The following is a 22,904-nucleotide window of genomic DNA, read 5'->3' as shown; positions in this document are numbered from 1 at the left end:
TCTGGGTGACTTATTACTGTTTATCAATTTGGTCAAAAACCTCTTCTAAAGATGCCTCTATCTGGGACAGTTCCATAGATTTGTTACACAAAAAAAATAGCTCAGGTGTAGGAATCTCCCTCACATCCTCTGCATTTAGCTTCTCTGCAATAACCTTGTCTTCTTTGAGTGCCCTTTAGCACCTTGATTGTCCAGTGGCCTCGATGATTGTTTAGCAGGTTTCCTGCTTCTGAGGTACTTAAAAATGTTTTTGCTGTTAAGTTTTTGTGTCTTTTGCTAGTTGCTCTTCAAATTCTTTTTTGACTTACCTAATTATACTTTTATGCTTGACTTGCAAGAATTTATGCTCCTTTCTATTTTCCTCAGCAGGATTTAACTTCCAATTTTTAAATGCTCCCTGTTTGCCTTTAACTGCTTCTTTTACTGGGTTGTTTAGCCAAGGTGGCACTTTTTTGGTCCTCTTATTATATTTTTTAATTTGGGGTATACATTTAAGATAAGCCTGTTAGGCTGTTCTAAAAAAGTTTCCACGCAGCTTACAGGCATTTCACTCTTGTGACTGTACCTTTTAATTTCCATTTAACTAGCTTCCTCATTTTTGTGTAGTTCCCCTGTCTGAAGTTAAATGCTACTGTGAAGGGGTTCTTTGGGATTTTCCCTCCCACAAGGATGTCAAATTTAATTACTTTACGGTTGCTACTACTGAGTGGTACAGCTATATGCACCTCTTGGACCAGATCCTGTGCTCCATTCAGGACTAAATCAAGGATTGCTCTCCCCTTGCGGGTTCCAGGACTAGCTGCTCCAAGAAGCAATCATTAATGCTGTCTTGAAACTTTATCTCAGCATCCTGTCCTGAGGTGACATGTACCCAGTCAATACAGGGATAGTTGAAATCCCCCATTATTATTGAGTTTTCTATTTTTGTAGCCTCTCTGATCTCCTGGAGAATTCATAATCATCATCACCATCCTAGTCAGGTGGTCAATACTATATTCCTACTGCTATACTCTATTATTCAAGCATGAAATTTCTATCCATAGAGATTCTATTGTACAATTTGATTCATTTAAGATTTTTTACTATATTTGACTCTATACTTTCTTTTACATATAGTGCCACTCCCCAATCAGCATGATCTACTCTGTCATTCCTATATATTTTGCACACTGGTATTACTGTGTCCCATTCATTCTTGTTGTTCCACCAAGTTTCTGTGATGTCTATTATATCAATATCCTCATTTAATACCAGGCATTCAAATTTACGCATCTTAATATTTAGACTCCTTGCATTTGTATACAAGCACTTATAAAATTTGTCACTTTTTAGTTGTCTACCATTATGTGACGCAATTGAATAGGGACTCTTTCATTTGACTGTTTCTCTTCAGTTCCTACCTGTACTTTATCTACTTCTATCTTCTCTTCTTTACTAGGATATAGAGTATCCCCATTAATAGAACCTCCCATATGAGATGTTTCTGTCCAAATTGTGTGCTCCTCCGCATCTGTCGGCTTTCCACCAGCCCCTTAGTTTAAAAACTCCTCTATGACCCTTTTTAATTTTACATGCCAGCAATCTGGTTCTGCTTTGGTTTAGGTAGAGCCCAACTTTCCAGTATAGGCACCTCCTTCACTAAAAGGTTTCCCAGATACTAATAAACCTAACCCCCTTCTCCCTATACCATTGTCTCATCCATGCATTGTGACCTTGTTGTTCTGCCTGTCTAACTGGCCCTGTGTGTGGAACTGGAAGCATTTCAGAGAATGCTACCGTGTGGGTCCTGGACTTCAGTGTCTTACCTAGCAGCCTAAATTTGGCCTCCAGGAACTCTCCTCCCCAGCACAGCACATATGCCTGTCTAGATGTCTTGAGAGAGTCACAACCTTCACATTTGGCAGGTAATTCACTAAGCAGTTCTCCTGGTCATCAGACATCCAGCTAACTATATTTCTAATGATCAAATCTCCCATTACTATTACCAGTCCCTTCCTAATAACTGAGATTCATGTCTCCTAACAACAAAAGTTTTGGAGAGTCTGTTTGAATTCATTGGTATGTGTAAAGCACTTTGAAGGAAGTATTATTATAGTATATAAATATTATATGCATAAATCATACTGTGTTTTGTTTTGTAACAAAATATAAAAGAAAAACCTTAATTCCAATGCACTGGTCTGAAAAGCAAGACTGATAAGTAACCCAAGGGCTAAAAACTGTAATATCACTGAAAGTAAGGTAAGGTAGGCACATTCAAAAGTACCCTGAAGTTCTAAAAGAGACATACTAGATCCACCTCAAGTGGAAAAGCCCTTCAGCCAACCTGTCCACAAAGAGGGAAAGGTTCATTAACTGACCTGACTGAATGATAGGTGACATTTGCTGATTTGTTGTAGACAAGGAGGGATGTGATTTGAATCTGTCTCGTTCTAATGTTGATACTGGTGTAATAAAATGATTCTGATTCCATCCATCCTGTGGAGTGGGAAAAGGAGTATGTCAAAATGAATTACATTTCATTAAAATAAATGATTCAGAATCATTGTGAAGTTGTTTCCAGATGAATGCTAATTTTGTCAGAACCATACTTGTAATTTACCTTTTTATAAATGCTACGGAGGTCTCGGTATTGCCATAATGTATTCAATACCTGAGCTGCTGCCTTGACCACTTTCAATGATGATCTAAGAAGATAAAGAATATTAGATTATTATACAGGATTGTCTCTTGTAAAGAAAGTGCACTTACACATTACAGCTTGAAACACTATGGGAAATGGGCTGGGTAGTCTCAGCCTAAGGCCCAGTGAACAGATTCCCATGTCACAAAAATTCCACTACTGCAATTAACAGTCATATTGGCAGTCTCAGCAAAGAGGCTGTATAGGATGGTAAGACACAGCTTTACACTTCCCTTCAGGTGAGCCTTGAAACACCTGAAAAGGCAGCATGTGTATGTCTACACCACAAAGAAAAAGCAGTGGCTAGCTTGGGCTCGTGAGGCTTGGGCAGTGGGGCCGTTTCATTGCTTTGTAGACTTCTGGCCTTCCCCTGGAGCCAGGCCTCAAAGTCCCAGAGCTCAGGTTCCAGCCCGAGCCCAGAAGTCTACACAGCAATGAAACAGCCCACAGCCCGAGCCCGAATCAGTTGGCCATGGGTTTTTCTTTGTTGTGTAGATATACCCTATGGGATAGTCAGGACTGCTAGTATCTCTGGTGTACATGTTTGTGAACAAACTCTTTCTCCAGGGCTGTCAATCCAGCACGCTTCATGAAAGCATATGCTATAGAAAATAAAATTAAAATATATCATAATAAATCATTTACACTCCTGCCTTTAAAGCAATCATCCAATACAAATATAAAGATTATTGTAGGAACGGCTGGTAGCCTGTCGCTTCCCATTATAAGATCCTGTTTTCGGTTTCTTATAACTTTGCAACACTCTACCACTTGGACTGAAATGTTCTGTGTCTGCCTCAGGCTATTTATTTATTTATTTATAATTTTCAGCAGTTTCCAGGAACAAGTCAAGGAAAAAATACACTTTTGCCATGTTAAAAAATTCTGGGGACTTTTTCTTTGACAAACAATAGCGCCCCCATGCATTGGAGCAGGAACTTGAAATATGGAAGGGGTACCCTTTGTATCAGGGATATGCCTTTTGCTGTCCCTGTAAAAATCTACCTCAGTTTAGCCAAGTTATAAACCTTGGAAAAAAACAAATCACAGTTCCCACATGCTCAGTAGAGACTTAGATTTTAGCAGCTAAATTCTCCAAAGATTTCATCTTCACTGAGCATGCTCCATCCCCTCATAGCTTCTAGTGCTGACAGGATTGTGCATGCATCATCCGCACAGAGTGACTAGAGGGGGATGGGAGAGAGAAACCATGACTGGTTGCTGGGATGGTGGAGGGAAAAAACACAGATTAGCTGGACAAGGAGGCTGAGACGAGGGACCAGTAGGGGTGAGGAACAGGGGCAGGAAACAGAGAAGACAGATCTGACAAGAAACAGCTACTTAACTAAAAGAATGAGGAGTACCTGTGGCACCTTAGAGACTAACAAATTTATTTGAGCATAAGCTTTCGTGGGCTAAAACCCACTTCATCGGATGCATGCAATGGAAAATACAGTAGGAAGATACAGATACACACACAGAGAAGATGAAAAAATGGGTGTTGCTATACACACTATAATGAGAGTGATCAATTCAGGTGAGCTATTATCAGCAGGAGAAAAAACCCTTTTGTAGTGATAATCAGGATGGCCCATTTCCAATAGTTGACAAGAAGGTGAGAGTAACAGTAGGGGGGAGAAATAAGCATGGGGAAATAGTTTTACTTTGTGTACTGACCCATCCACTCCCAGTCTTTATTCAAGCCAAGTTTAATGGTGTCCAGTTTGCAAATTAATTCCAATTCAGCAGTCTCTCGTTGGAGTCTGTTTTTGAAGTTTTTTTGTTGTAATATTGCAACTCTTAGGTCGGTAATCGAGTAACCAGGGAGACTGAACTCTGACGGGTTTTTGAATGTTATAATTCTTGACATGTGATTTGTGTCCATTTATTCTTTTATGTAGAGACTGTCCGGTTTGGCCAATGTACATGGCAGAGGGGCACTGCTGGCACATGACTGCATATATCACATTGGTAGATGTGCAGGTGAACGAGCCTCTGATAGTGTGGCTGATGTGATTAGGCCCTATGATGGTGTCCCCTGAATAGATATGTGGACATAGTTGGCAACGGGCTTTGTTGCAAGGATAGGTTCCTGGGTTAGTGTTTTTGTTGTGTGGTGTGTGGTTGCTGGTGAGTATTTGCTTCAGGTTGGGGGGCTGTCTGTAGGCAAGGACCGGCCTGTCTCCCAAGATCTGTGAGAGTGAGGGATCATCCTTCAGGATAGGTTGTAGACCCTGGATGATGTGCTGGAGAGGTTTTAGTTGGGGGCTGAAGGTGATGGCTAGTGGCGTTCTGTTACTTTCTTTGTTGGGCCTGTCCTGTAGTAGGTGACTTCTGGGTATTCTTCTGGCTCTGTCAATCTCTTTCTTCACTTCAGCAGGTGGGTATTGTAGTTGTAAGAACGCTTGATAGAGATCTTGTAGGTGTTTGTCTCTGTCTGAGGGGTTGGAGCAAATGCGGTTGTATCGCAGAGCTTGGCTGTAGACAATGGAGTGTGTGGTGTGGTCTGGATGAAAGCTGGAGGCATGTAGATAGGCATAGTGGTCAGTAGGTTTCCGGTATAGGGTGGTGTTTATGTGACCATTAGCACTGTAGTGTCTAGGAAGTGGATCTCTTGTGTGGACTGGTCCAGGCGGAAGTTGATGGTGGGATGGAAATTGTTGAACTCATGGTGGAATTCCTCAAGGGCTTCTTTTCATGGGTCCAGATGATAAAGATGTCATCAACGTAGTGCAAGCAGAGTCGGGACATTAGGGGACGAAAGCTGAGGAAGCGTTGTTCTAAGTCAGCCATAAAAATGTTGGCATACTGTGGGGCCATGCGGGTACCCATAGCAGTGGAAATTGGCCATCCTGATTATGACTACAAAAGGTTTTTTTCTCCTGTTGATAATAGCTCACCTTCATTGATCACTTTCATTATAGTGTGTATAGCAACACCCATTTTTTCCATGTTCTCTGTGTGTATATATATATATATCTATCTTCCTACTGTATTTTCCACTGCATGCATCCAATGAAGTGGGTTTTAGCCCACAAAAGCTTATGCTCAAATAAATTTGTTAGTCTCTAAGGTGCCATAAGTACTCCTTGTTCTTTTTGCTGATACAGACAAACACAACTACCACTCTGAAACCAGTTACTTAACTGCGGTTCTTTGAGGTGTGATGCAGATGTGAATTCCACTTAGGTGTGTGCACGGCCCAATGCAACAGAGTGACAATTTTGCCTAGCAGTATCTGTAGAACGGGATCATACGCACCTTGTGGCTGTAGCCTCCCCTGGCTATATAAGTCAGTGCTGCCCCAACCCCACTCAGATGCACTTTCAGTGAGCTAAGTGCAAGTCCCAATGACTGAAGGTGCAGCAGGCACCCCAAGATGTCATGGATAGAAGCTAGTGTTGGTTGAATTCTATGAGCCAATGACCACACCGAAAACCGCTTCCATTTAGCTGAATAGGCCATTCTGATAGAAGATTTTCTATTGTTAAGTTGGGCCTGTTCAACTATCGTCAAACACTGCTCTTCCTCCTCATTTAGCCACGTAGCAACTACCCCAAGAGATGTAGGGAACTGAATGCAATGTGTGACTATGATTCTTTGTGAGCAGGTCAGGATGGAGAAGATGGGGTATGGGAGACTGAACTGACAATGTGGAAAAGTCAGAGAACCAGCGCTACCTCATCCACGCCAGGACTGATCTGCTTTCAGCTTGAGGATGATATGTGGGATGATTGGGTTTGGGGGAAAAGCATACAGGCAAGCCAAATGCCAGCTGAGATGAAAAGCATCGGACAGGGAGCCCAGACTGAGGCTCCCTTGAGAGAAGAACAGGTGACGTTTCCTGTTGTCCCTTGTAGCAAACAGGTCGATTGTCAGAATGCCCCAAGCTGCGAAGATGACCCAGATAATGCCTGTTTTCATTAGTGACTCAGGGAAAAATTCCTGCTGAGATGGTCCATGAGATGATTTAGGACTCTGGGCAACTGGTCAGCTATTGGTTAGTGATCTCTGTAATGGGCTTCACTCACCACTGTGGCACCTCCTGATGGCTGTCTTGGGAATTAGCTCTGCATGTTAATGCGCCCTCTTTGGGTGGTGCCTTGCTGCTATCACTCCTGCTCTAGGACCCACGTCTCTCCAAGGACTGCAGCGTCCTCTTCAGCGACACACACTGTGCTCCCCCTTCCGGGGACCTGTAGTCTGCTGTTCAGCCATTTCCCTCAGTGGCTACTGCAGTGAATTGTCTGGTCACTTCCTCATGGCCCCAGCATCCTCTTTGCCTTGCCTCAGGGCGTCAGCCTGCAAACCTCAGCAGCCAGCCAAGGAGCTCTCTCACTCCCTCAGTCCCTGCTAGCAGCACTGCTCTGTCCAGGGTGCTGGCAGTCCTCTCAGCCCTCCAGAGACACAATCCTTTCTCCCTGGGCTCCCAGCAGAGAACTGCCAGCCTCTGCCCTGCAGCTCCCTTTTTATATGGGCTTGCTTGGCCCTGATTGGCTGCTCTCTTCATTCCTTCTCTAATTGGCTGCCTCCAGTGCAGTCTCCCTAGGTCTGCTTTTAACCTGTGCCAGTGAGGGGCAGCTGCCCCATCACCACTCTCCTTGATGTAGAACTGCCACAACCTGATTGCCTCGTGGGACAGAATCCTGGAACACATTCCCCCTTGCTTGTTCACATAATGCATTGTGGTGGTATCATTGTAACCACTGAGCCCAATATGGTCCAGGAAAGCATGACATGCATTGTAGAAGGCCTGAAGCTCCAGCAAATTGATAAGGACTCCTGCTCCAACCACAGAGCTTGAACTTTCATAAGCGCAGGTGTGCTGCCCAACCTATCAGGGAGGCATCAGTGACAGCAGACCTGGTTCACAAGTGCAAGAGGGAATGCCCTGGCAAATGTTCTCTGGACACATCCACCACGGCAAGGAGTCCAGGACCAGTTGAGAAAGATGAACCAATCTGTCTAGGGGGTGAAGAGTCGGATGGTAAACCATCCTGATCCACATTTGGAGAGGGGTGAAGGTTCAACTTTGCAAACTAGACCATCTGGATGCAAGCTATACTAAGGGTACTAATTAACTATATACAACTAGAAAAGTCACTAAAAATAGAGGGATTGCAAGGTGAAAATCACACAGAGCTGTGACTCCAGCAGGGGCAGAAGTAGTAACAGAGGGAGGTCAGGGTGGCATTGCCTCTGTGACAAAGGTCCTCCTCTACCTTGGTGGGTCTTGTGCTTATTGGCAGATTTACTCGTCTTGGAGCTTCATGGCAGCCCTCAGCTTGGCCGTTTTTATGAACCCACAGTCCAGGTCGACTCCTCCTGTGTCTGACCAGGAGTTGGGAGGTTTTGGGGGGAACCTGGGCCTGCCCTCTACTCTGGGTTCCAGCCCAGGGCCCCGTGGAATGCAGCTGTCTAGAGTGTCACCTGGAACAGCTGTGCGACAGCTACAACTCCGTGGGCTATTTCCCCATGGCCTCCCCGCAACACCTTCTTTATCCTCACCATAAGACCTTCCTCCTGGTGTCTGATAATGCTTGTACACCTCAGTCCTCCAACAGTATGCATTCTCACTCTCAGCTCCTAATGCCTCTTGCTCCCAGCTCCTTACACGCACACCACAAACTGAAGTGAGCTCCTTTTTAAAACCCGGGTGCCCTGATTAGCCTGCCTTAATTGATTCTAGCAGCTTCTTGATTGGCTGCAGGTGTTCTAATCAGCCTGTCTGTCTTAATTGTCTCCAGAAGGTTCCTGATTGTTCTAGAACCTTCCCTGTTATCTTACCCAGGGAAAAGGGACCTACTTAACCTGGGGCTAATATATCTGCCTTCTATTACTCTCCTGAAGCCATCTGGCCCGACCCTGTCACACCTCATATAGCTAAAGGAGGTGCTACGGCATAAAGGCCTCCCCTCTATGGGTTCTGAAAGGTAAAATTTCCAGCTCTGGTGCGCACACACCTAAGTGGAATACAGAGCTGCACCTACTTGAAGAAGAAGGAGCTGAGATTTAGGGGGGAGAACTGTGACTAACTGGTCAAAAAGACTGGGATAAGGAGCCAGGAGACTGAGATTGGATGAGAAACCTGGGCAGATAGATTGGGACTGGGTGTCAGTGGGGAGGGAGGAGGAATGTGAGCTGTAGAGTGGACAAGAAGCCCAGAGTAGGGAACAGGGACTGACTGGTCAAGGAGACTGGGACTGGGATAAGAAGCCATGAGAATGGGTAGGCAAGGGGACTGGGACAGGGCAAGGAGATAATGGTTAGGTAGAGACAAGATTGGGACAGGTTGGAGAGGATGGGACAGAAGGGGTCAAGCATGGAGGAAATGGTAGTGTCTGTGCCCACTAGATCACTGTCTCCTCCACAACCTGGACTGGAAACCAAGATCTGTGAGTCTCAATTCCTCTACTTTCAGCAAATATATATGAAACCCATAGGCAAAATGTCCCATACCCCTCTAGTGCTTGTAATTCGGCGTGCAGGATGGAACATCTCTGGAAATAAATCAGGTTGGTGTGGTAAAGGAGGCTCTTGTCTTTAGGATCCCTGCATCATTTGTTCCACAAATTGGAAGGTGTGTCATGAATGAGGCAGGAGACTGCTACAACAGATAGGAGGGCCTCATGGTAATAGCAGCTGAATGCTGCCCTGAAGAATTGGATGTTATCACTCCCTCTGCCACAGAGTTTCCATGTGATACTAGTAAGGTCATTTAATTCAAATTTTTCACAGTTGGTCATTACTTAGGCACCCCTCATTTTCTGGCTGCCCAACTTGATACCCTTGGAGTCTGATTTACAGATGTACTGTGTGCTCACAATTGCAACTAAAGGTAATGGGAGCTGGGCTTTGAGCATATAAAGTGCTATGTAATCGTAAATACTCTGAATAATTAGGCTGTAAGCATCTCATATTGGGCACCCAAAATTAGTGGATACTGTTGACCTTAATCTCTCTATGCTTTAGGTCCTCAGCTGTAAAAAGAGGATAATACCCCTTCATCTCACAGGATTATTATGAAAATAAAATTAATTAATTATTGGGAAGCACTCAGATATTACAGTGATGAGCACCATAGAAAAGCCCATGAAGAAATTAAGAATTCTTATTTCAGAGCAGGATTTGGGTAGTGTGCAGTAAGACCTAGAACCAAACACTGAACGATAAGGAGAAAACAAAATATTGAAGAGCTGCTCATTAAGTGAGCAACCTCCATGCTGTGCATGGATTGAGACAGAGGTCCTGTGGAAAAAATAATATGTGATCATATATAATTAAATACTTTATCATAATGTTATGCACAAGGGGGCCAGATTAGGGTTCCAAAGGCAATCTTAATTCTGGCATTTCCTAACTTCTAAGTGCCTGACTTTTCAATCTTAATAATGTTTTATTAACTTGTGTGTGTGTGTTTAATATTCATAACAGCATTTTCAGATACTTTTATCTTATAGGTCCAATTAATCTGACTATAATATATTACTGTACATCCCCTCGAAGCTTTATATGGAGAATACTGTACAAACGAAATGACTGGCAAGTACTATATGGAAATAATACAGTTTGCAGCTGTGGGAGACTACTTGTCTTATCAGCAAACCTGAACCGAAGGAACAAGTCCCTTTTCTGCAGGAAATTCACTTTAAAAGTTTTGTTTTCTTGTTTTTATCTGAAATGGATTAAAGAAACATTTTACTAGCAAATCTAGCTGCCTACTTGCCTGTCACCCCTTCCTTTTGTTATGTTCACCAGTTTTTCTATTCCTCCTGTGTCAGCCAAAGCTTTGGCATTTTCCATGTTTTTACTGGTGACCTCATGCAAAGCACAGCAGATTGCTGCTACAGTCTCATCAGACAATATGCTTGGGCCATTGCCTCCTGGAAGGCGATTCACCAGATCTCGCATAGCGTATTTACCTACAAAAAAACATAAACCAAGTTAGGAAATGTACTTTGCAATTTACATTTGAAACATAAGCACTCTGACAAGAAATATATAAGTCTAAAAGCAACAATGAGGAAAGTAGAATAAAAAATCAACACTAAGTGGAAAACTGAAATAATTCCGATTGCACACAGAGGCAAGAGACACTATAGTGTAATTTGCTAAATGAAAAATACATTGCATTTGTCTTCTGGATTAGCAAAAGCCTGATAAAAAATATTATGACCATATGCCAATGTACACAGACATACACTGATCTGTGAGCTTATTTATTTTAGTTAAGGATGTTTAGCAGAGCTGTTTTATAGCAAGAGATAAGCAATGTTACAAAAAGATTACTTAAGCATCTTTCAAACAACTTAAATTTTATAGAAATGTGTAAGATGTTACACTTGTGCATATTCCAATCTTCTTTAGGCAGGACTTGAATTTATAGGTGGTTATTGCATGATCACAGTTCATTGCTTCTGATTGTGATAGTTTAAAAACAATTGAATAAAGGAATAAAAAGGTTGAGAAAATGTTGGAACTTGCTATCACTTACTCTTTCCCGTAATTCAAGCCATACCTTAGTTGCTGACAGATATTATGATTATTTGAAACTCTTTATGCCTTTAGGTGGACACAAACCACCACTTTACCAGAAAATGGCACAAATAAAACTTTAAAGATGTTAATGTACACTGTAGGATATCTGCTGACGCATCCATATAGGAAGAGACTCAATAACGAATTTGGCTAAATAAAGTGGGATACAAGGCACAACTTGGCCTTAACACTGGATAGCTTAGAAACAGGAATTATTGATGGGAAGTAGAATTGCTACAGGAAAAATGACATTATTTCTCATCACTGGGGGAGCGGTGCTCATACTAAGGCTTCCTTTTAGAGAGGTGTGCAAAAGTCTTTCAGTAGTTTTGGAGGAATTACCAGACATTCTGTTCACCTCATTTATCACCCGTAAAAGATTAGATCTCAGCTCTTTCAGATTTCAATTACCAACTGACAAACAGGAATAATCACTTTGCAAACAAAGGAAATTAACTAAAGCTAAAGTAAATATATTTTTTTTGTTTAGCCTGCTTTGATAACTGAATGGCTATTAATGGATTTTTATTGAAGACATATATTTATATATAATTGTGAATAATGGATAGATGGGATAAATTTTACATAAAGGTATTAACTTTGTATTTACATAATGTGTCAGCGGAGAAATTCTGATCCTTAACCACAGAAGAAATGCTTCTGAAAGTACCTTCTTTTTAAGCATACTAGAAAACTGCAATATTTTTTAAAACCAGACAACTTGGGATATATTGGTACTGGGACCCCACCAGCCTTTGAGGGAGCTAACCAAAAGGTGAAAGTGGTGGCACCTTTGGTGTAGTACCTGCTAGGGTGTGGAACTCAATCTACCTTGACATTTGCTGGAGTGTTTATATCCCCACATTTAAAAACAAACAGATTTTTCCTCAAGGTTTTTATCTTAAAAAAACCCCTATATATAATCCTATTATTTCCATGATTAGACACTTTCTCCTCTTTCCTTGGTTGGATCTTTCTATCTACTTTTTGGAAGATTGTGATTATTATATTGTTTGTAGATATGTGCAAAACATTAGGTACACACATTTTCCAACTATAACAGGTCTATTTTAAAGTGAAACTTAATTTTTGCAAATATGGTTTTCAGAGCAAAAACATGCCAAACCTCATTGTTGTTAAACAAATATTTCTTCACATACAAATTTAGGAAATGCAGAATTATGTAAAACAAGGTGGCAGAAGTATATTACAAAATTCCAATTTTGATTTTATTTATTTAGATTGGATTTTATTTATTTAGATTGGAAAAAAAATTTAACTCTGGGGTCCACGTACAAGACTTAAAATTCCCAGTAGAATAATTATATTAGTCCAGTTAAATCTAGGTACGTCTATTCTGCAAAAAAAGACCTGTGACATCGAGTCTCAGAGCTCAGGTCAGCTGATTCAGGCTTGTGCTATGGAGTCAAAAATAGCAGAGTAGATGTTCAGGCTTGAGTCTGAACTCTAAGACCTGGCAAGAAAGGCGGGTCTCAGAGCCCCGGCTCCAGTCCAAGTCTGTGCATCTACATTGCTGTTTTTAGGCCATTGTGTGAGCCGCCCCATAAGCCTCAGTCAGTTGACCTGAGCTCTGAGACTTGGGGCCACAGGCCTTTTTTTGCAGTATAGATGTACCCTCCATTGCCATTTTGCAGTATAGATGTACCCACTATCATGGTCAAACCACACAAAAACATTATCCCATACCAATCAATACCCCATCCCCTTCTCAAAATTCTGTAGAAAACTAGATCAGTTTTGCAGCATGTCCAGAGGCTTAACAAATCCAGGCTCTGGTGGACAGAAGAGGGGGCCCATTCCAGAGTTGAACAGCCTCAGGAAGAATACTATGCCAGTATCTCTCTTTCCTACACTTAGAAAGATCCAGCTGGGTATCATCTGGATGCTACAGACATTGGAGCACACATCTTATTGCCTTCTTGTTCGCCTCATAGACATTGAGCAAGAGAGGGGAAAGAATAGAACCCTGCAGTACCTCCACACAATAAAGTCTCAGGGTGCATAAATGATAGCCCACAATCACCTGCTGGGTGCTCCAATGTAAAAAGGAGTAAAAACACTTAAAAAGGGGCTCCCATCTACTCCTGCCAAAACTTAGAGCCTTTTGATGCCTTATGATCAGCTGTATAGTATGATCAACTATATTTGACTGAAGACAACGTATAGGTCTAATAAAATCAACACAAACTCTATTTGTTCACTGTCAAGGTTCCTTCCTCACTCTGAACTCTAGGGTACAGATGTGGGGACCTGCATGAAAAGCCCCCTAAGCTTATTTTTACCAGCTTAGGTTAAAACTTCCCCAAGGTACAAACTATTTTACCTTTTGTCCCTGGACCTTATTGCTGCCACCACCAAGCGTCTAACAAATATAACAGGGAAAGAGCCCACTTGGAAACGTCTTTCCCCCCAAAATTCCCCCAAGCCCTACACCCCCTTGCATAGGTGAGGATTTTTAACAAACCTTCCCCAGGAAAGGGGGTGTAGGGCTTGGGCGGATTTTATCTCTAGAAGAGCAGCCCTGTCAATTACATATATATGTATACTTATACTGGAGCTGGTTTCTGGTGGAGTTGGGATTTTTATGGCAGGAGAAACAAAACAAAACAAATCTGATATTGTCAGAATAAAGCACTTATTTGTGTGTTGAGATATGAACTGTTAAATCCCTTTATGATACAGCACCTTGTAGCCCTTTGACAAAGTTACTAGTCAGCTTCAAGAAAGGGGAGTGGTATTTCTCATCATGTTCTACAATGAAACTTCCTGTCTGATTTAGTTTGAATTTAAGCAACTTCTTTCTGCTGTAAGGGGACTGGCTGCACAGGTTGACTAAAGACAAACAAATAAGACAATGTTGCTCCAAAAAGCTGTTTCTCCCAAGAAGATTAAAATGTATGTGACTCTAATGATGTGATATGATAAAAGGGACTACACAACTAGATCACATGGTGTATTCTCATCCTAAAATAAGTTTTCTCCCTACAAGCACTCAAGGAAAGATTGCCTTGTGCTGCTATCCCTGCATACTTAAGTATAGTTACGTATACTTACCAATTAGCTCTTTATTGCGAACATCTAAAGCCATATTCCTTAAGGCAGTTGCCACAGAAGAAACAACTCTATCATTATCCATTCTCAGAAGTTCCACGAGGATTGGAAGCCCTTTTTCTTTTCTGACAGCAGCTCGAATATATGCTGCAAACTATTACATAAAACTCAATTACTTACATACCTACCATTTTAAAACAGCACCAATATTATCTTTTACTGTATTACAATTCATACATATTTTAGTGGGACAGTTCCAAAGGCAGACACAAGACGTGGGTGCCCAGTTCCCATTACTTGGCGCTGGGAGTTAGGCCTGCCCTCTGGGCCACTGAAAATGTTCTCATTGTAGAACAATGTTTAAATATATGAATTAATAAAAGAAATGTACTGACAAAGGAGATTAAATCTATTAGAGAGGGAACAGTGTTTCAGGAAAAAGATTGATTAAAAAAGTCAGTCGCAAAAGCGTGAAAATCCCAAATGATATCGGTTAGCTATTTTTGTATAGCAAAGAAAGCAACTAATATTTTTATCTTTATGACAAATACATAAAAGTGATTAAAAAGAGATGTCATGTGCTGCCTTTGTAATGCACCATATATGAGGGCCACAAGCAGGAGTGCACAGTTGGCATATAGCAGCAAATAATAAAAATACTGCCTTGCTCTTGTTAATAACCAATTAGGTATGAACTACCATCATTTACTGTAATACCCATGTTCTGATACTTGGGAAGAGGTGGGACTTGCATCTATTATTTTGTACATTTTTAGTTGACATTGATCTTCAATTTTTGGCAGTCATTTTCCACCACAATTCAGTGTTCAAAGTTTTTTTTGGCACATGTATTCAATGGGAAAAACCTACACATTTTCATTTTTTTTCTAAATAGTGGTAACTGAATTTAATGCCATTCCCAATAAGCCACCCATTTTCTGCTGCTTGCTCTTCATTGCCTTTCACTGTGAAAGTGAAAAGGAGCAGAATGGAGAGGAGTGTAAGGGAATTGAGACCAAGAGAAGTGTACAAAGTTTTCTCTTTCTCATCTTTACCAATGTTTTCCCCCTCACATATTTTATTGGTAAATTTATTTAAAAATGAAAACCAGAAGAACTTTATATTTTTATATTTTGTATGACAACTACGAATACTATTAATGAAATAATGGATGTGGTACAGTTGGAGATTTAAGCCAATGCCCAGCAATCTTGAGCTCCTGAATGCCAAACCCAGGATTGTCATTAACATCATAAGTGGTTGTGGACAAATAGTTTAACTTCTTTCCCTCAGATTATACTTCTGTAAAATGACAATAGATTTGCTTATCTATTTCATAAGACAGTTGTGATTATTAGACAATTTTTGTAAGAGTTTAACAAGGGCTACAAAAATACAAAATATCAAACTACATGTTGTTGTTTCTCTAGACAATAGAATATCAAGGACAAACAGAATATGAAAATAATTAGATTAAAAAAACTGAACAAAATGGAATCTCCCTAAATTAATCGTAATTCCAAGTATGTGTGTCCACATCACAAAGACATCTTGAAATTTGGCACGTTTGGCTCTGTGTTCAGACAGGCATGGGACAGGAATTATGGAACTGCCAGAGGCACTGCCAGGGTGCCTGAATGCACTGTGCTTGACTCTAGTTTATGCTTTGACATTTCCTTTGCTTTTCTAAACTGAGGTCAGGCAAGTATTAAGGAAGTGATGCATTTGGAGCAGGATGCGGAGGATCCTCCATTTCCACTGACTTCAATGTGAGTTTAGGAAAATGCCCACATCAGAGGAGCCACTGAGCATCTCTCAGGACTTTGGGTTTCATGGAGAAACATAGGAGGGGTGCACTGTAGGACCACTAACAACACTGATTAATGGAGAAACACCATATGCACTTTAGGAAATGGCAACCCCTGCTCAGGTGTCATGATGTTGTTAAAGGAGAACAGTTAATTGAAATACAAGTGTAGTAGGAGAGGTGGAAATTCATTTGCCACAGGATTATGGGATGGGTTTAATAGAATACCTTCCAGTTGCCTGCAGAAAGATTCTGGAGAGATCCTGCAGAGCCCTCTAAAGTAGCTGGGTTGGAGCTTTCTGCTAGAAGTGTTAGATATGGTTTTACTACAGATGGGTGCCACAGCATTTCCACACCCTTAGGAGACTTTGAAAATCCTGGTATAGGGCCAACTCCATCCCACTGAGAAAGAAACACACATTAACTGTAAGTATATTGGTTTAAGCAAAATTGAAATCAACTCTTTATATCATAATTTAAAATACTGGATATAGTCACCATATTATTGGATATGGTCAGTTTTCTCCCGGACACAGTGTTTTACTATTGGAAAAACAATACTTGATGTTTTTATAATAGAAGAAAAATACAAACCTGATCTTCATGTGAAGTTCGTTTTTTCTTCTTCTTTTTTTTCCCCCAGCAGCTTGGCTCTGAATCTTTGCTGGGTGATTCTTTCCCTAACAAGTCATCCAATTCATTTATACCCAGCAGACGTGCCTGAGGTACCTCCAATTCTAGGCGATAGGACAAGTTTCTCAGTGTGCACACACAGTTCTCCACTGTCTGGAAACCAAAGTATGGAGATATCCTGTAATTAATATACTTTCACAAATGGTGAAACAGCATATAAAACAAATCAAGTACAGGTGAAAATATTTTTGGAGCACAGGACCGGGGAACAAGAACTCCCAAATTCTAATTGTCAGTCTCACAATGGCTCTCTCTATGGCTCTGGGTAAATTATAGTGTCTCTGCTTGTTTTCTCAACTATAAAATTAGTGATAATAGGGGCCTACCTCTCAGAGGTGGTATGAGGATTAATTAGGCATTTATTAAAAAGGATTAATTAGGCATTTATTAAAAAGTGTTTTCAAGAGAAAAAGCATGGTAACGGCTAATTATTATTTCCCCTCAATGGGTGCTTCATCATTGTGAGAATTAAACACACAGAATAAATAAATTTGTGTTCCACAACAGAATTTGATTTTGTGAATAAATAAATGTAGGGGTGGAAAAGGTTTTGTAAAAATAAGTAGAGCTCAAGAGTTTTGTGGCTGACTTGCACCATCCAAAACAAAAACGGCACATCAGACAACTAGTCTGATACCTAGAAATTACTTAGTTAAAATAAGCACACACCTTGCTGTCATAATCTGATGTGTTCACACATGTATGGATCACATATAGCAAAGAATCAACCAGCCCTTCACAAGACCTCATCTGCTTCCTTGCCTCTTCTCCTGCAGAGCTTAGATTCCTAAAGTGTTAAAATGCAATAAGAATGTCAATCAAAATACTCTGTATTTATGTATGGTATTCACTGTCATACATATATACAAGTAATGGTCTAATCAAATCATTTGCAGAAGGAAAGTCTTTTTATATAGTTGGTTGATAATCTACTTTGGGAAATTACAAGCAAATATGCCATTTGGCTCAATCTGGTGTGTTTCAAACACACACGAGACATTGTTCTTCAGAAAGTCTCTTTATGACTCAAGAGTAAAGCAGTAGTTGGCAGGGATAGGTTAGCGGTATTCCAGTATGTGAAACGGACACCACCAAATCCAGGGAAATCCCCCTGCTTCTATCGTAGCACTGTATACCAACTGTGTAGGTTAAAGCAGTGGTTTTCAAACGGAGTCGCAACCCAGTATTGGGTCGTGCAATGTAAGGCACTAGGACATGGCGGCCAGCAGCAAGTCTGGCTCCTGGGGGTGGGGGTGGGAAGACAGGGCTCCCTGTGCTGCCCCCGCCCTGAGCACTGGCTCTGCACTCCCATTGGCTGGTTCCTGGCCAGTGGAAGCTGAGGCGTGGCCGGGGGGGGCAGGGCTTGCAGGCGAGAGCCCTGCGGAGCCACTTGCGCACCTCTGCCTAGGAGCTGGACCTGTTGCTGGCCGCTTCCATGGTGCCAGGACAGGCAGGAAGCCTGCCTTAGAAACCCTTGCTGCACTGCTGACAGGGAGCCACCCAAGCTAAGCCTGTGCCCCAACCCCATGCCCCAATCCCCAGCCCTGAGCCCCCCACAAACCTAGAGCTCCTTCCTGCACCCCAAAACCCTCATCCCCAGCCCTACCCCAGAGCCTGCACCCCCAGCCCAGAGCTCTGACCCCCTCCCACACCCTGAACTCCTCATTCCAGACCCCACCCCACAGCCCTCACCTCTGCCCCAGCCCTGAGCCGCCCCCACACCCAAACCCCTCATCCCCAGCTCCATTGGGTCATGGGCATCAACAATTTTCTTCAACTGGGTGGCTGAAAAAAAGTTTGAAAACCACTGGATTAAAGGAACAAAGTCAACTTGAAATCTCATCAATTAAAAATAATAATAAAAAAAAAGTAGTCTATGTACTGCATGTGGCCCCTAAATTCCCTGCCATTTTTTGTGGTTTTATGTTTTCCTATTTTTAAAAGGGCTCTTTTTTTTTCTTACTGCTGTTTGAAACACCTGCTTAAACAAGAGATGAAACAGTGAATTGACTATACATAAAGTGTCAAATGCAGAAGGTAAATGGATAAAAAAATAGAAAAAAGAAAAAAAATATTTGTCTCTAATTGCTTTCGTTTATAGTAATCTCATGTATTACTTGTAACAATAGCAGGTAAAAAAAATTAATTCAATAGAACAATTTTTAACTTGATAGTGTCTATTTAATTTTTGTACATTGTTTGCTGTCAGTAATGTTTAAAATATTCAATCTAACAAAGTACTCCTAGTTTTCTTACTTAGGTTTTTCATTAAAAATAAATGTCTCTAAATAGTTGCATTTGCTTCAGAATTCAAATGTATTTTTCATCAAAATTAAGTTTTATATTTTATATAATCTTATTAGTGATGTGAATATTATCACATGATTTCTGTAGAGATGACTTTACTCAAGCTAATTCAATGTTTGAAAGAATAAGTTTAATGGACAGTACCCTCAGTATCAAGACAGTGGTGACTGATTAATAATGAAAAGATTAGCTATGAGCACAAAAACAATAGAAGCTTAATCCTTACCAAGTAGCAGCATTCATACATTCATAAAATAGTACCTCTGAGCTCCTAAGTTTGTATTTATGCTCTTTTCCTACTAATTGGCATGCGAGGAAGAACTAAGAGGGTTAAAAAGGATGTAACAACTATATTATTTAAGAATTTGCAATTTAAAAGGAATTTGAATAAATTGTTGTATAACTTGATTACTATGTTAACAGAGATCTTGAACATGGTGATTTACCTCAGGCATCCTGTAGTATTGCGCAGAACTAGAGAAGTCTGGAATTTAATTTTATGATCATCATCAAAGGAAGAATTATTCCATCCAGAATGTGGAACTATTACAGTGTTAGTTAGTGTTGATAGAGCATCTCGAATGATTGTCATCTTTACTGCATCACATGAGGACAAGTTCCAGAGAACTCCTAAAAAGGGAATTCCATTGTACTATTTAATGTCAAAAGATAACTTGTAACTTTGATTACAGTGAACAAATATAAACCAATAGTAACCACAAAATATCTATCTTCTTAAACATAGGGGAAAACTAATTTACCTATATACAACAAAAAGAAATATAGTGGATTAATTCTGCAATGCAACCTATATACTCCACATATGACCAACAGGTTGTCTGCAAAGTTGCCCTTAAAAGATTTATTTTACAGGCTGGGGAGACAAATCCCAAACTGTGGGATATGTTTTCCCCAACATTCCTCAGTCTGGCTGATCCATCAGGGAGCATGCCTGTAATTTCAGATCAGCAGAGTACCAATTAAACTTTCTGATGGAACAGACAGAACATGCAGTTATTATCACAATGGACCTAATGTTGGGTAAGCTGGTGGGTCCCTGGGGTGGGTGCGGGGGATGAGCGTGAGAGAGCAGGTGCACAAGTGAATGCAATATACTTTTCACATCAAGGAAAAAAGAACCTTAGAGAAACTCCCTCTATTGATTTGATGTGGTACAAAAGAAAGATTCACTGAGCAGGACAGAGCCCTGTTTCTGTTACCTGACAGGAGAGGGAAAAGTCCCCATCACATTCTAGAAGCCAGGAGGAAGATACTCCTGTGCTTCTTTAGTAACAATACAGAGACACCCAGAGTCCCAACATAGTTGCCAAATATTCCTACATGTTCCCCAGAGATATATACACCACAATCCTGAGACTTGTACCTCCAACTGCTAAACCCTTACACATCTCAACAACCAACCAAACTAGCAACTCCTCTCAGACAAAAATCTTCCCCGCACTCTCCACAAAATTACAAGCACCAACTCATACTTCTTTTTTTGGGGGGGGGGCAGAGAAAATGCTGTAAAGTTGGCAGAGGATGAGAAAGAACAGTGGTGGCCAACTGTGTAGAAAATTAACTTAGTACTAGGGTTCTAAGCAAAGTGGCATGCTGCATATATTTGCCACCCTGGAGATGCCATCTTGAGTGCAGAATCTAAGTTTTCAATTTTAAAAAATTGAATCTGTGAAGTAAACTGATCTGAGCTCACCTTAAGATGTTAACTCTGAAACTCAGTGATGATAACTTAAATGTCAACGTTAACTATTTCACTATTGACCAGAACATGTAAGAAAAGAGACTACAAAGGTCTGTACAATTTACTGTGAATTACATCTCATTTTGGAGTCAAGAATGAATATTGCTTAGGAGAATACTACCACTTTTCTTTTTTGCTGCAGTCATGAAAGAACTAAGCCCAAAGAGCCCAGCAGACTCCAAGGGTGTATATGAACCCAACAGGAGAAGCCAAGCCCTTGGAGTCCAGCAGAGCATACATGATGATATTTTGATCATCTCCACAATACACTGTAAGTGGTGTTTCATTTTGTGTCTCAAGTGTGTGGACCTTTGAAGAATATCACTTCTCCACATGCTCTGATATCCATATTTGACTTCTGGTTAATACTTGCATTTGGATAGTAGGTAAATATGTATGCAAGTTAGGTGCTCCTCTGCTTTTAGCAACATGCCAATACAACCTTTACTATTACAAAAGCTGACCTTCGCTACTCAGGGTTAAATTGAAATAATCCTAGACACAGGAGTAAATCCACTTATTCCTGTTCATAAAGACAAACACTTGGAATCAGATTTGCCAAATTCCATTCAGTGTACAAATAATTTACAGTAAAAGTTTTAAAACTGTATTTAAGCTTAGGTCATGGGTATTTGTTTTAGAACACAATTTACACCCAACATTATTTAAGATGCAATGTTCTGGTCAACTCCACTTCATCTAAGATGACTTATGGATTGGGACAGAAGTCTTAGGTTGCTTTCATTTCTGCTATTTGAAAAGAAATGGTCATTCTGTACTCAAACAAATGAAAGACTTTTTTTTTGTGTTAGACTCTATACAAAAAACATGCAGACAGCAACTTTATCGTCAGGAAGGGTGTTCCAAAAGTTGCATATCTAGTACCAAACTTCACCATAGAAAACAAAGAATCAAAACATACTAGATATAATTTAACAAACAATTTCTTGGCATCAAAGGGAATTGGAAAGAAACCAGTAATTTATTCCTTCCCCTCTTTAGCAAGGTTATAATAATGAAATAATATTATGAATAATAATTATAATAATATGAAATAATATTCTGCTGTACTAAGCACTTTGTTGGTGCTGCTGTAGTGGTTACACTCGACCAGCGCTGTATGAAAAATAATCATAAGAAAAAGCATTAGGAAGAGGCTGGTCAATTCTACTTATCCCTTTGCAGTGAAAAAATTTCTGGGACCAGCTAATGAAATTAATAATATCTGTGCACTCACTACCTCATTTAAAAAGTAATAAAGCACATCCCCTTCATCTTCACTGAAGGGATGACACTTGATGGGTCATAAAAAATGCTATTAAGAAAGTAGTAAACAGAAAAGACATCCACCCTAAGGGACAACAAGACAGATGAGAAGGCAGAGAATAGAAGAGTTATATCCTTTCATAACAGCTATACAACAAACAAGATAAAGTACATGCTCCTAGATTCTAATATGGCACAGACCCTTTTAATAGCAACAGCAATTACTTTCAATCATTTCAAGACAAAAGTTTTAAGAAAGAAGCAGAGTAAAGTTTATTCTTGTTACCAATACTATTTTGCACTTTTCTAATTCCGTTCGCTGTCAAAGTTCTACAGCTATTATAATCCTTACAGTACCCTCTTGAAAAAGGCAAGAATTACCAACCCCAGTTTTCAAGGAGTTAAGGTGGTGAGGGACTCATACAGGGCAGTTCAGGTTAAATTTTTCAAAAGTGGTTTCTGATTTTGGGTGACCAATTTGAGACCCCAAGCAACTCATTTTCAGGAATGCTGAGATCCATAACTCCAGCTGAATGCTGCTGGCCACCCAAAAATTGAGAGCCAGAAAATTTTTGTCAAGTATCAGGGAGTAGCTGTGTGAGTCTGTATCCACAAAAACAACAAGGAGTTAGTCTTTAAGGTACCACCGGACTCCTTGTTGTTTTAGAAAAATTTTGAAGCTTTTAAATTAAGCGTCTTTCCCAAGGCTGCAGAGCAATTCAGTGTGGCAGGAGCAGAGTTGAAATAAATTAATAGCCCTGTTTTGAAACAATTAG

At 40.5% G+C, this 22,904-nt stretch overlaps 1 protein-coding gene across 7 annotated transcripts in view; it reads right to left on the bottom strand.

Moving 5' to 3' along the window:
- The window catches only part of PKP4 (plakophilin 4), a 242,935-nt gene that overhangs the window by 8,256 nt on the left and 211,775 nt on the right, over positions 1 to 22,904 (bottom strand). For all 7 annotated transcript variants that reach the window (XM_074967389.1, XM_074967386.1, XM_074967387.1 and 4 more), the window contains 8 exons: positions 19,547 to 19,730; positions 17,463 to 17,580; positions 16,695 to 16,886; positions 16,329 to 16,502; positions 14,297 to 14,447; positions 10,410 to 10,605; positions 2,603 to 2,687; positions 2,361 to 2,478 (listed from right to left, as the gene is read on the bottom strand). In XM_074967389.1, coding sequence (XP_074823490.1) covers positions 2,361 to 2,478; positions 2,603 to 2,687; positions 10,410 to 10,605; positions 14,297 to 14,447; positions 16,329 to 16,502; positions 16,695 to 16,886; positions 17,463 to 17,580; positions 19,547 to 19,730 — 1,218 coding nt within the window. The remainder of the gene's footprint in view (positions 1 to 2,360; positions 2,479 to 2,602; positions 2,688 to 10,409; positions 10,606 to 14,296; positions 14,448 to 16,328; positions 16,503 to 16,694; positions 16,887 to 17,462; positions 17,581 to 19,546; positions 19,731 to 22,904) is intronic.

This window comes from Natator depressus, chromosome 11, assembly GCF_965152275.1.
Source record: "Natator depressus isolate rNatDep1 chromosome 11, rNatDep2.hap1, whole genome shotgun sequence".
In the NCBI taxonomy this organism is placed as follows: Eukaryota; Metazoa; Chordata; order Testudines; family Cheloniidae; genus Natator; species Natator depressus.
The sequence above is the reverse complement of the archived record's forward strand: the minus strand, read 5'-3'. Positions and strand labels throughout refer to the sequence as shown.